The sequence below is a fragment of the Ictalurus furcatus genome, chromosome 3 (genome assembly GCF_023375685.1).
Source record: "Ictalurus furcatus strain D&B chromosome 3, Billie_1.0, whole genome shotgun sequence".
Lineage (NCBI taxonomy): Eukaryota > Metazoa > Chordata > Actinopteri > Siluriformes > Ictaluridae > Ictalurus > Ictalurus furcatus.
In genome coordinates this window covers 17308681-17322909 of record NC_071257.1, presented here as the reverse complement: position 1 = coordinate 17322909, position 14229 = coordinate 17308681, and the positions used below count along the sequence as shown (strand labels likewise).

Sequence of the window (14229 nt, the reverse complement as noted above, 5' to 3'; positions counted from 1 at the left end):
AGTTAGAGAATCCTAACTTTTACATGTACTTTTTACATGTAACAATTGCATGTAAGCTTAACTTCCGGGGCAGGAAATATTTCACTGAGAGATTGATTGTCTCTCCTATCTGGTTCTCTGATTTTTATTGCTGTTGTTGTTTTTTATTTATGATGATGATGATGATGATGATGATGATGATGATGATGATTATTGTTGTTGTTGTAATTATTATTATTATTATTATTATTATTATTATTATCCCCCCATTTTCCTTTCCTATCTTATTACTTCTTATTTCTCCCTTGTCTTACTGTTGTAATGATTGGATAGAGAAGGTGGCAGGCAGGGGTATGTGCTCACGGACTCAGTAATGCCGCAACTTAACGGTCTATACTTACTTCAATGTAAAATAAAATTATAAATAAGGTAGGTGTGATGAGCCTGAAATGGGGAGGCAACACTGAGGAAGACTGAGATCTCCACAGACTGAGGAAGTTCAGATTGCCCTCTCACTTCGTTAAATTTTTCTACAGGAGAACCATTGAAAGCATCCTGACAAGCAATGTCAGTTTGGTCTGGACCACAAAGCCAAGAAAAGGTTGGTGTGATCAGCCTAGCATACCACTGAGGAACATCTGCCAGACCTGCAGGACAACTGCATCTGGTGATACAGAGAGAAGGTTAGGACAATCATTGACTACAGTCACCCAAATGCAGACAAATGCTACTGCAGCATGAGAACACAGAGTGTTTCAGGAGGAGCTACTTTCCACAAGTGCTTCAGGCTCTGCATGGGACGTCCAATCTGGCATAATTACCTTTATCTCCATTTCATTGACACACACTCAGACACCAAGCTGCACCTACAAAGACCAAGTGTGCAGTCTTATCCGCAAAGGGCCGGTGTGGGTGCAGGTTTTCATTCCAATCAAGCAGGAGCCACACCTGATTCTACCTGTTTAATCAGTTGATCTTGTCTTTCATTAGACTTTGATGTGGGTTCTGCTCGGTTGGAATGAAAACCTGAATCCACACCTGCCCTTTCCAGATTAGATTGGACACCCCTGACCTAGACTGTTCTAACATATAATTCAATCCAACAGCACATACATCACACACGTCATTGCATTGTGTGTCCTGCACTGTTGCACACTTTAGTATGTCTTATGTGTCATATGTGCCTTATGTGTCTTTGCCCTTTGTAATGTAATGTTTGCACAGTCTTGGAACTTGCAGTTAAGAAACTCACTACAAGAATAGTACACTGTAAAACTGTACATGACACATAAAGTACTTGAATTTCAAGTGAAGTTGTTCTGGGACATAAAAAACAACCAGACTGGGGGGCAAAATAACACTCCTGGACTTCCACAATGCGATGTTGCGTTTGTGTCATTCAAAACAAACTTTTAACTGTTGTTGAAGAGCCAGTTAGAGCACATTGTAGGGAAACCCGTAAAACCCGCCCTCCGTGGAGACGTGACACACGACGCACTCTCTCGCGGAGAAATGCGGAAGACCTCAGCTGATTTTGATCCCCAACCCGCATACCTACCCCAGCGCCTTTCAACGGCACTGCCTCGCGCGATCCGCAACGCGCATGCGCAATGCTGTCATCGCATTTCGAAATAAACACAATTTTAAAGCTTTTCAAATTAATGTAACTGCCACATCATCATCGTCATCATCATCTCTGTCTCTCTCTCTCTCTCTGAAGTGGTGTTTTTATCCCTTTTTTAAAACCAGTGTCTGCAGCAACAGCCAAGGATACGCATGTAAACTAGTTTCTTATAAGATATTTATATAATAAAGCACATTGTAAGAAGCCACCTTCAGTGAGACAATGGATATATATTAATATATACTAGTCTTCATTTATTTCTAGTAGGCTACAGGGTTTGGATGAGAAAGAGAAACAAATTCGCCAAATCACTATTTTTTATGGATGTGCAACAGCTAGGCGAGGAATTGTGACTTTCAATATATTATGACACGAACAGCATCAGTAACCCTTTAAATAGAGCCCTTTAAATGTATTATGACAGGAACAGCATCAGTAACCCCAGCAAATCATATTTTAATAACAGGAGTATTTATTTGTTTAACAATTCAAATGAAAACAAAGCATTTTTCATGGAAATTGGATAGCTTAATTAGGAATTTTATTTAATATGTGATTATATAACAAAAAGATAGGCGACGTAACGTGACGTTAATGCGCATGCGCGGAATATTGACTTGCGCCGTAAACTGTGACGCATGCGTGGTAAAGATTGGGCGAGGGTCGTGGATGGGGAATCACAACGATCAGCGATACACTGATTTATAGACTACATAGATCTGTGTAGACTATGGGCTGTTGGAAGTTGGTGCGATTCGAATAGGTAAGCACGTTATCAATAGGTTACACGCTCTTTTGGGTCTGATTGAACGATTTTAAAAACACGATTCTAGACGAAAATGGTATAATTTACAGCGCTTTAGCTATAATGACAATGGCCGAGGAAAAGCAGTTGTGTTTATTACTGGCATAAAGTTGTCTTGACGTTGTACGTTCGATATTCACAGATCTGCGCAAATTAAGGGACTGTTTCTAAAGTTACATACGACATTATTAAACACGATTCTAACTTCAATAGCATTTGGAGGGAATGACGTACACTCATAAAACCACCTGTGTAGTACTCATGAAGGTGTCAGCTATAACGCACACCTTTTAGATTTTTGATATTTAATAAAATAAACTATAAAATCATATGTAAATTTGACATGAATTTCACTACCGAATGGGCTCATACACCAGATATACCACAATTTAAAGCTCAACAGCATTTGAAGGGAATGATGTACAGTCACAAAACCAAATGTAAATTGTTCATGTAGGTGTCCGCTATAACACACAGCTTTTATATAGTTTTATATTTAACTCTACAATGCATGAACCAAAAAACCTACAAGAATGCATAAAGCGTGGTCAAAATGACCTGTATTGTAATTAATCGTTTTCTTCACACACAAAAAAATGTCCCATTAATGAAATAATTAAAAGTACTGACAATACACAAATGTTTTAATATTTCAAAAATGTTTATTTGTTTTCTGCATTTTATGTCTGTCAGCTGGCCACCAGATAACTGCCTTGTTGACTCAACCAACATTTCTGAAAATTGTATAGGGAACTGTATGGGGAGAGAGAGAGAGAGAGAGAGAGAGAGAGAAATAAAGAAAAACGAATTGATTACTAAGCAATTTGATAAGTTTACTATTATCTTTTTTTTCAGATTGAATGTCACCACTGCAGGTGGTTCCATGTGATGTGCCTTTCCATGTCATTGAAGCAGTTCAACAGGGCTCAGAAAGTTGACTGGAAATGCTGTAAATAATGTTGAATTCCTTTGGCTCCCATCCACAATCTGTCGAAACATGTACATAAATAAATTAAACTGTACACAGTTCCTATGTACAGTTTTCAAAAAATTGCACTCAGTTACCAAAAATGTCAGTTTGTGTAGGTTTTTTTGGTTCGTGCATTGTAGGGTTAAATAACAAAAATCTAAAAGGTGTGCTCCATAGATGACACCTAAATTAATACTATACAGTTGGTTTTGTGACTGTAAGTCATTCCCTTCAAATGCTATTGCTTTAAATTATGGTATATTTTGTGCATGAGCCCATTTGGTAGTGAAATTCATGTCAAATTTACATATGATTTAATAGTTTATTTTATTAAATATCAAAAATCTAAAAGGTGTGTGTTATAGCTGACACCTTCATGAATAGTATACAGTTGGTTATATGACTGTAAGTCATTCCCTTCAAAGGCTAATGAAGTTAGAAACGTGTATACCAATGTCGTATGTAACTTTAGAGATGGTCTCTTAATTTGGGCTGATGTTAGTTGCACGGCCACACATTGAGATATTGTATGTATGGATCATAGACCACATATGAATTGTCTTCAGTCTAACTTTAAAATCTTATTTTTGTGTTTGCAACACTTTAAATAAACAGATTTTTGTCACTTTCAGGTAAAGTCGGTTTTGGGCCACTGAAACATTAGTGTGTGAATGTAAATTGCTATACATCTGTCAAGTGAATGTCACTGTAAACCTAGAATAGGTTTCCATTAAAGCAAATTACCTTTCAATATGAATCACCACCTTTCACCTTAATTGATGTTTATGCATTGCAGATTCACACTATGGGGGGTCAGTTGTCCTTTGAGGAGAAGGTCCATGTGGTGATTGTTGGTGGTGGGTTTGGTGGTATTGCAGCTGCCCAGCATCTCAAAAGTCACGGGGTACCCTTTATGTTGATTAACCCATTAGACGCCTTTCATCACAATGTTGCATCACTGCGTGCTTCAGTTCAAAGTGGTATGTTAAACAACATAACAACTAAATGTAATGTATTGTATTCTTACTAAAATTATTTAAAGATATGTACCATTTTTTATGGTAGATATATTTACATTAAAATAATGTCTAACCATCAATGGTTTATGTTAAAACAGGCTTTGCCAAGCAAACCTTTATTCCGTTCAAAAGAACATTTGGACTGAATTTCCTTCAGGGGCGTGTGATACGAATAGACACTACAGAAAAAATTGTTGTGCTTGACAATGGAAAGGTGTTAATATTTATTTTTTCTTTTTTTCTTTTTTAAAAAAAAGGTGTTCTCTTGCAACGATGGTATTGGAAACTAAACAGTGTTTAACTTTTTACAGGAAGTAAGTTATTCACACCTCATCCTCTGCACTGGGTCAGATGGACCTTTTCCTGGGAAATGCAACATTGTGGATTCCTACCAGAAAGCAATTGTGAAGTATGAAGATATCGTTAAAGAGGTAGTCCTTTCAACTGTGATACTAATTTTGTCGTTGTTCAGAAGTTTACTGTAACTCTGTTACAAATATATCTTGTGATGTTATCTACTAAACAGGATTTGTCTAAACAGGAAGACAATTCAGTATAGTCTCCTTTCTCAGGTCCAGGCAGCTGACTCAGTGCTTGTGATTGGGGGTGGAGCCACCGGGGTGGAAATGGCTGCTGAAATCAGGACAGAATATCCAAACACGAAGGTAATTATCCTTGTTCCAGAAAGACCTTAATCAAACCACTATATAAAGCATTTAATAATAATTTATGTAGACAATATATAAAATGACATTCTTGTGTTAATACCCCTTTTCTGTTTCAATTCTCTGCAAAACATGAAGAAATGTTGTTTGTATGGTTAATGCAAGTGGGGGGGAAACATCATTATTACTGGCTAAAATCTATCAACATCAAGCTATGGTAAATAATAAAACTATAAACACAAATTAAGGAATTTTCCAAACACAGGTAATTCTTATTCACTCACGTGATGCCCTAGCTGATTCAGAGCTGCTCCCCAGTGTAAGAGAAGAGGCCAGACAGGTACTGCTGGAGAAGGGAGTGGAATTATTTCTAGGTAAATCTTTATGATAGCTCTGATTTGGCATACAGGCAAAGTACATCATGAGGAATATTCAGATCTATCTATCTATCTATCTATATATATATATATATATATATATATAATGTGTATATATGTATATATGTGTATATATGTATATATATATATATATATATATATATATATATATATATATATATATATGTATGTGTGTGTGTGTGTGTATATGTGTATGTATGTATGTATTTGTAACATTCAGTTTGTGGATTTTATTTTAAATATTTTTTTTAAATGGTACTGAAAGTCCCCTGTCTGTCCGATTAATCGAATAAATAATCGGCCAAAAAAACTATTAGGAAAATAATCGTTAGTTGCAGCCTCAATGTGTGTGTGTGTGTGTGTGTGTGTGTGTGTGTGTGTGTGTGTATTTTCTAGAGCTGCAACAACTAATCGATAAAATTGATAATAATCGATTATGAAAATCGTTGTCAACTCATTATCGATTAGTTGGTCTGCGCGCGGGACGGGGGAGATTTACTCATTACATTACTTCTCTTCTGAGGACACGCTTCGGAGAGTAAATACTAAAGTTGTGTCCCAAATGAAGTACTGTACACTAAGCACTGTGCACTATACCATCTAGTGTGTGGATTTTAGAAGGGTAATATCATCTCAAATATATCACTAGCGGTTTTCTTTTACTAACCAGAACTATAAGCCACTTCTAGGCGACGGCACATGACATCATACGCACGCTAACATTAGCAAACACCCAGATTCATGGACAATGACTTTCTTCAGTTTACTTTCTGTCAGGGTTAACTTTTATTCCCAACATGACCTCAGTCACCATCAGATGGAGGTGAAATCATCACGTGACTGAGGAAGAAAGTCCTCTAAGGCAAGGAGCATTTTATATTAAACACAGCGGAGATCAAACAGTGGTGCACGAGCACAAAGTTATGTTTATATCCAAGATGCTCCACTGTGTGTAAGGGGTAGGGGAAACTGGTGCAAGCTGCTTAAAATGTTTAGTTTAATTTAAGTTTATTGTCATTATATGCTGTATTTGGTGGGCGCACAGTGATTTACTGGTTAGCATGTTTGCCTCACACCTCCAGGGTTGGGGGTTCGATTCCCACCGTGGCCCTGTGTGTCCAAAGACGTGCATGGTAGGCTGATCCAAAGTGTCCATAGTGTATGAATGTATGTGATTGCGCCCTGCGATGGATTGGCACCCTGTCCAGGGTGTACCCCGCCTTGTGCCCGATGCTCCCTGGGATAGGCTCCAGGTTTCCCCGTGACCCTGAAAAGGATAAAGTGGTGTAGAAGATGGATGGATGGACGCTGTATTTGCCCGCTTGCAGTGTAAATTCTGTCGTTTATTATAACGGAAGTGATGTGTTAGTAACGAGGGCGCCTTGCTGATCACGAGCTGTGTAGACGCGCTGATACAGAGTGGGAGCGCGAGTAAGATCTGTAATGTCTAATTAAAACATTATGATCAAAAGTAAACACAAGTAAAATAATATTCCTAAAGGCAGCAAGTAACAGAAACTCTAAGGTGCAGTGAAGGGGAGTTTTTATTATTAATTTAGGACTGTAAATAAATTGTGCTTTTTGTGCATCCATAAAAAATAAAGCATAAAAACTTATATACAATATAAACTAAAATAAATGAATAAAATAAATATATATTTATTATTATATATTAGTTTATATTGTATATAAGCGTTATTTTTTATGTATGTGCAAAAAGCACTGAATTAAACTACAGTCCTAAATTAATAATAAAAACTCACTTTTACTACACCTTATGGTTTCTGTTACTCACTGCCTTTAGGTATATTGTTTTACTTTTGTTTACTTTTGATCATAGTGTTTTAATTAGACATTACAGATCTTAATTGCGCTGCACTGTGTATCACTATGTCTACACCGCGAGTGAGGAGCAACACGGCCTCCTTACTGATAGACCACTTCCGTTATAATAAATAACAGAAGTTACACTGCAAGCAAGCAAATACAACCTATAATGTCAATAAACTGGAATTAAACTAAAGTTTTTAGCAACTTGCACCAGTTTCCCCAATCCCTTGCACACAGTTTAGCATTTTGGATATAAACATGTTTGTGCTCGTGCAGCACTGTAATGCTTCTGTGCTACACAAACTCCGCTTTGAAAAGTTTACAGGTTACAGTTTTCTTCACAGTATTTAATATAAAATGCTACCCTGTCTTAGAGGACTTGGGTCGCACACTTTCCTCCTGACTGAGTTCATGTTGGGAATAAAAGGTAACGCTGACATAAACAGTAAACTGAAGAAAGTCATTGTCGGTGACTCTGGGTGTCTGCTAAAGCTATCGAAGTCACATAACGTGCGTATGACGTCGTGTGCCACTGGCTGGGAAACGGCTTATACTTCCAGTTAGTAAAAAAAATGCTAGTGTTCCATTTGAGATGATATTACCTTTCTGAAATTCATATGCTAGACGGTAGAGTACATAATGCGTAGTGTAAGTGTACAGTACGTCATTTGGGACACAACTTTAGTATTTAGTCTCCAATGCGTGTTTTCGGAAGAGAAGTACCCTGTGCCATGTGCAGACCAACTAATCGATAATGAGATTCGTTGACAACAATTTTCATAATCGATTATTATTGATTTTATCGATTAGGTGTTGCAGCTCTTTTTATATATATATATATATATATATATATATATAAAATCACGCAAAAATAAGTAAACCCTATCGAAATAGTTTTTTTGCTGACATATTTGGAGAAGTAAACATTTAAAGTTGATAGAGGTATCAAATGACACATAAAATTTACATTTTGTAATAATTTTCACAATTTAAATTAACAAAAAACAGATCAGTCACCTGGAAAAAGTAAGTACACCCCTACATTTATAACAGCTTCAAATCCATAAAATTAGAATCAGGTGTTTAAGATTGGGTGGCTGTGATTAGAACCTGTTTAGGGCATGCAGGTGGAACCTGTCTTATTTATACCCCTCTCATATATAGTGTCTGGTGCTCCCTTTGTTATTGAGGTGTGTAGTGTCCTCATGCCAAGAACTAAAGAGTTCTATAAGGCCTTCAGAAAAAGGTTGTGGATGCCTATGAGTCTGGCAAGGGATTTATAAAGATTTCCAAATTATTTTAATTGCATCATTCCACTGTAAGGAAAATCATCTATAAGTAGCGTAGATTTCAAATGAATGCAAATTAGCCCGGGATTGGCTGTCCCAGCAAATTTAGCCCAAGATTAGACCATCAAATGAAGAAAAATAAGTCTCTAAAAACCCCAAAATTTAATCACAGGATCTGCTAGTTAGTCTTGCAACTGTTTGTGTCTAAGTGCATGCTTCTACAATCAGAAAGAGATTGTATAAATTTGAGCTGGATGGGAGGCGTGCCAGGAAAAAGTCTTTGCTTTCTAATAAGAACATTAGAACAAGACTACAGTTTGCCAATGAGTATATAGTGTGAGGAATTAGCCCGGGGAAGGGCGGCGTACAGACCCACAGGAGGCAGAAGAACGTTCACAAACGGTGGTTTATTGGTGCAAGGGTGAAGTGAGTGGGTTGTGAGGGGATTAGTGCGGGGCTTGTGGAGGCGTGACTGCCGGTGTAGCCTACTCGTGGCGGAGGCGGGATTCCGAGACGGGGGCGAGGGTTTTCCCGGGCCGGCGTCCTCCGTAGGTGGGACTCTCACCACCCGGCGATCTCGTCCGCGCTTGCACCTTTTGTGGGGGGAGAGAGAGAGGGGGAGAGAGAGAGAGAGAGAGATTAGCGTGGGGCGTGAGGTTACCGTCGTGCTCGGTGATTGCGAGTCGCTATGTCGCTGGAAAACACGCACGGAGTCCGTCTTGTCGCTACGGTCTTCTCTTCTCCCGTACGGCCGGAAGCGCGCCCTTTTATCCTCCTCCGCCGTCGCCTGAGTGGTGGAATTTCTCTGTTGGGTCCGCCAATCGCTGGCCGGCGTCGCATCAGTCCCGCCCCGCCGCGGCGGTCCTTCCGGCTGGCGGAATGTTCGGCACGAAGCTGCCCACGTCGTGCCGGTGCAGCAGTTGGAGAAGGAGCGATTTCCTTCTTGTGTGCGCCGGCTCTCTGCCCGTCGCGACAGTACCCCCCCCTCAGCTCCGAGCCTACTGCCGCTCGGTGGTGGGCCCAGAGGGTGTCTCGTCGTGAGAGCCCATCCGCGTTACCATGCTGGGCCCCCGCCCGGTGCTTAACCTGAAAGGAGAAGTCTTGTAAGGCGAGGAACCAGCGGGTTACCCGGGCGTTGGTGTCCTTCGCCTTGGCCATCCACTGCAGGGGGGCGTGGTCCGTTATGAGGACGAAGTGCCTGCCTGCCAGGTAGTATCTCAGCTCCTCGATGGCCCATTTTATCGCCAGTGCCTCCCGCTCGACTGCCGCATACTTCCTCTCGGCCCGGGACAGCTTCCGGCTGATATAGAGGACCGGGTGTTCTTCCCCGTCGAAGGTCTGGGAGAGGACGGCGCCCAGCCCGGTCTCGGATGCATCAGTATGCACGGTGAACGGGAGGTCAAAGTCCGGGTTGCGGAGTACCGGCGCGCTGGTGAGGGCCCCTTTTAGGGCCTGGAAGGCCCTTTCTGCGTCGGCTGTCCACCTGACCTGGTCTGGCTGACCCTTCTTTGTAAGGTCTGAGAGGGGAGAGGCTACAGCAGAAAAATTAGGCACGAACCTGCGGTAGTAGCCCGCCAATCCCAAGAAGGCACGTACCTGCTTTTCGATGTCGGACGCGGGTAGCCCTTCACAGCCTCGATCTTCTTTAGTTGGGGCTTCAGCATTCCCCGTCCGATGCGGTATCCCAGGTACTGGGCTTCCGTCAGCCCTAGGTGGCACTTCTTTGGGTTGGCGGTCAGGCCGGCCGCCCGGAGTGCTTTCAGGACCTCCCTGAGGTGGAACAGGTGGTCGGCCCAGGTGGAGGAGTGGATGACCACGTCGTCCAGGTAGGCCGCTGCAAACTGCCGGTGGGGCCGCAGGAGGATGTCCATTAGCCGCTGGAACGTGGCGGGCGCCCCGTGCAGCCCAAAGGGGAGAACCCGATACTGCCAGTGGCCGGTGGCCGTGCTAAAGGCCGTCTTGGGCCTTGCCTCCGGTGCGAGCGCCACTTGCCAGTAGCCTTTGGTGAGGTCCAGGGTCGATATGAATCGGGCTCTCCCCAGCCTCTCGACCAAGTCGTCCACTCTGGGGAGGGGGTAGCTGTCGAACTCTGACACCTGGTTCAGCCTCCGGAAGTCGTTGCATAGCCTCATGCTCCCATCCGGCTTCGGCACGACGACGATGGGGCTGGACCAGGGGCTGCTGGACTCCTCGATGACGTGGTCCCGCAGCATGCGACTGACTTCCTCCTCGATGGCCTGGCGTCGAGCCTCGGGGACACGGTAGGGCCTTTGTCTCACCACTACACCGGGAGGAGTCTTGATTTCATGCTGGACCAGCTGGGTCATCCCCGGGGTAGCCGAAAACACATCTGCGAACTGGTCGATCAGCTCGGTAAGCTCCTGTCTTTGGGCGGGGGTGAGGTCCTCCCCTAGGCCGACCAAGGTACCCTTGCCCCGGTCCGAGTCCTGAGCTGCGAACGCCGACACCACCGGGGCTGGTTCCACCCATTTTTTCAGCAGGTTTACATGGTATAGCTTCTCGTCCATCCGCTTACCGGGCTGCTGCAGGCGGTAGTTGACTGGGCCCTGGCGCTCGAGGACGGTATATGGACCTTGCCACCGAGCGAGGAACTTGCAGGCGCTGCTGGGCACTAACAGGAGGACCCGATCCCCCGGCTGGAATTCCCGGGGCTGTGCGGGGCGGTTGTATACCTTCTTCTGCACCTCCTGCGCCGCGTGCATGTGCTCCCGGACGATGGGGCCCACCCTGTCAATCCTTGCTTGCATGTCCTGTACGTACTCGACAACGGAGCGGAAGGGGGATGGTTGCTCCTCCCAGGCTTCGCGGGCCACGTCCAACAATCCCCGCGGGCGCCGCTCGAACAGGAGCTCGAAGGGCGTGAAGCCCGTGGACGCCTGGGGGCATTCCCGAACGGCGAAAAGTACGTAGGGGAGGAGGAGGTCCCAGTTCCTTCCCTCCTCGTCCACCACCCGGCGCAGCATCTGCTTGAGGGTCTGATTGAACCTCTCGACCAGCCCGTCGGTTTGGGGGTGGTAGACCGACGTCCGGAGGTGCTTCACCTGCAACAGACGACACAAATCCGCCATTAGCTTCGAGACAAAAGGCGTACCTTGGTCGGTCAGAACGTCCTTGGGGATCCCCACTCGACTGAAGAGGAGTACCAGCTCCCTGGCGATGTTTTGCGAGGTGGCCTTGCGGAGCGGCACCGTCTCGGGGTACCGCGTGGCGTAGTCGACGAGGACCAGGATGTATTCATGGCCCCGGGCAGACTTGGGTAGGGGCCCCACGAGATCCATGCCCACTCGCTCAAACGGGACGCCGATAATGGGCAGGGGGATCAGGGGCGCCGGCGGGGGCCTCCGCGGGGCCGTGCGCTGGCACTGCGGGCACTGTTGGCAAAAGGCCCGGACCTCCGCATCCATCCCGGGCCACACGAAGCGGTCCCGCAGCTTCTCCAGGGTATTTCGGGCCCCCAGGTGGCCGCCGAGTGGATGGGTGTGGGCTAGGTGCAATAAGACGGCCGTCTTGGGTCGGGGCACCACCAGTAGGTCCACCTGCTCCCCGCGGCGGCAGGCCCGTTGGTAGAGGAGCCCCCCTCGGACGAGGAAGTACGATGTGGGGAGCCTCAGGTCTGGACTCTGGTTGACCCCCTCTATCACCCGTACCTGAGCCCAGCAGTGCTTCAGCCGGTCGTCCTCCTTCTGCTCCTGGCCGAACTTCCCCTCTCGGTTCACCTGGGGAAAGACAGATGACAGAGAGTTAGTAGCTTGGGGGGTCTTACCTTCCGTGGTGGCCTCTCCGTCGTCCTGGGCCAGGTAGGCCGGCCGGGCCGGGGTCCCCTTCGTACGTCGCCGCAATCTCCGGGGCTCGGCTCTCGGTACCACCAGGAGTCCTGGCCAGTCTTGTCCCAGGAGGAGGGGCACGGGGAGTTCGGGGACGATTCCGACCTGGAGGGGCCAGGTGCCGGCTTCGCCCCGGATCTGGCCCTCGGCTGAGGGGACTTCCCGGGTGTCCCCATGGACGCAGGTCACGGTGAGCGTCCCCCTTGGGCGGCGCTCCTCAGGCAGGATGGAGGGCCGGGCGAGGGTCACCGTGCTCCCGGTGTCCAGCAGGGCGGTTACCGGTCTCCCTTCGACCCACACCGTCAAGGAGGGTGCCTCCGGCGGTTGCTGCTGATGGAGGGCGCAGCCTGCCAGCCATGGTTTTGTAAGCAGCCGGGCGGCTTCCCTCTCCGGCTCTGTAGGCATGGGCTCGTCTCGGGGGTGTTCACAAGTGGGCGCCCTCTGGGGGTTCCTCCAGGTGCGGGGCCGGGTCTGGCGGTCGGACCGGGGGCCCGGGGCACCGGGGGGCCGATCGAGGTGCTGCTGCTCCCCGGGGTCGAGCTCCAGGGTGGCCAAGGTTCGCTCCAGGACAGTTAGGAGTTCCTGGGGCGTAGTTGGGGCGTGTGCCCCCACGGCCTGTCTCTCTGCCCGGGGTAGCGCCCTCAGGAAACGGTCGACCGCCACTTTCTCCGCCACCTCCGAGGCGGTATGCCGATCCGGCCGGAGCCATCGTTTGGTGGTCCGGATGAGGGCGTTCATCTGGCAACGTGGTCGGGCCCCTGGTCGATAAACCCAGCGATGGAATTCAGCAGCAGCCTGGCCAGGGGTTCGGCCACACCATGCCAGGACTCCCTCTTTCATCGCCAGGTAGTCCGCGGCTTCCTCCAGCTCGAGGGCATAGTAGGCTGTTCGGGCCTCTCCCGTGAGCAGTGGACCAAGGGCGCGTGGCCAGTCATCACGGTCCCACCCCTCCCGGCGGGCGATACTCTCGAAGGCTTCGAAGTACGCCTCGAGGTCCTCTTCGGGGCCGAGGGGGGGTAGTAGGCGGCGGGTCTCGCTTCTTGCGTCGGGGAGAGGCACGGAGGCGGTGGGGGTCTCAGTCCTCATGGCGATCAGTGTCTGTGTGGCGACCTGAAGGCTCTCGGCGAGCTGCTGCGTCACAGCGTGCTGCTGGAGGCTTGTCTCCAGCAGGTGTTGCAGGGCATGGTCCATTTTGGGGGGGGGTTTGAGATTTATTAATTTATTTATTTTTTCTCTCTCTCTTTGTTTGTTTTTTTTTCTATTTTTTTTTTATTATTATTTTAAATTTATTAATTTATTTATTTTTTCTCTCTCTCTTTGTTTTTTTTTTTTTTTTTTTTTACGTTGGTGGTAGGCGAGCCTGTACTATGCCCGCATCCTCCACCAGTGTGAGGAATTAGCCCGGGGAAGGGCGGCGTACAGACCCACAGGAGGCAGAAGAACGTTCACAAACGGTGGTTTATTGGTGCAAGGGTGAAGTGAGTGGGTTGTGAGGGGATGAGTGCGGGGCTTGTGGAGGCGTGACTGCCGGTGTAGCCTACTCGTGGCGGAGGCGGGATTCCGAGACGGGGGCGAGGGTTTTCCCGGGCCGGCGTCCTCCGTAGGTGGGACTCTCACCACCCGGCGATCTCGTCCGCGCTTGCACCTTTTGTGGGGGGAGAGAGAGAGGGGGAGAGAGAGAGAGATTAGCGTGGGGCGTGAGGTTACCGTCGTGCTCGGTGATTGCGAGTCGCTATGTCGCTGGAAAACACGCACGGAGTCCGTCTTGTCGCTACGGTCTTCTCTTCTCCCGTACGGCCGGAAGC

The 14229-nt window shown here is 46.7% G+C and overlaps 1 protein-coding gene across 2 annotated transcripts in view; it reads left to right on the top strand.

Moving 5' to 3' along the window:
• The first annotated feature begins 2206 nt into the window (after positions 1–2206).
• The window catches only part of aifm2 (apoptosis inducing factor mitochondria associated 2), a 16998-nt gene continuing 4975 nt past the window's right edge, over positions 2207–14229 (top strand). The window contains exons 1-7 of one of the 2 annotated variants that reach the window (XM_053621170.1): positions 2207–2366; positions 3264–3357; positions 4175–4358; positions 4496–4611; positions 4709–4828; positions 4970–5062; positions 5328–5436. In XM_053621170.1, coding sequence (XP_053477145.1) covers positions 4184–4358; positions 4496–4611; positions 4709–4828; positions 4970–5062; positions 5328–5436 — 613 coding nt within the window. In that variant the 5' untranslated portion in view covers positions 2207–2366; positions 3264–3357; positions 4175–4183. The remainder of the gene's footprint in view (positions 2367–3263; positions 3358–4174; positions 4359–4495; positions 4612–4708; positions 4829–4969; positions 5063–5327; positions 5437–14229) is intronic. The other variant, XM_053621169.1, reaches the window with a different exon arrangement.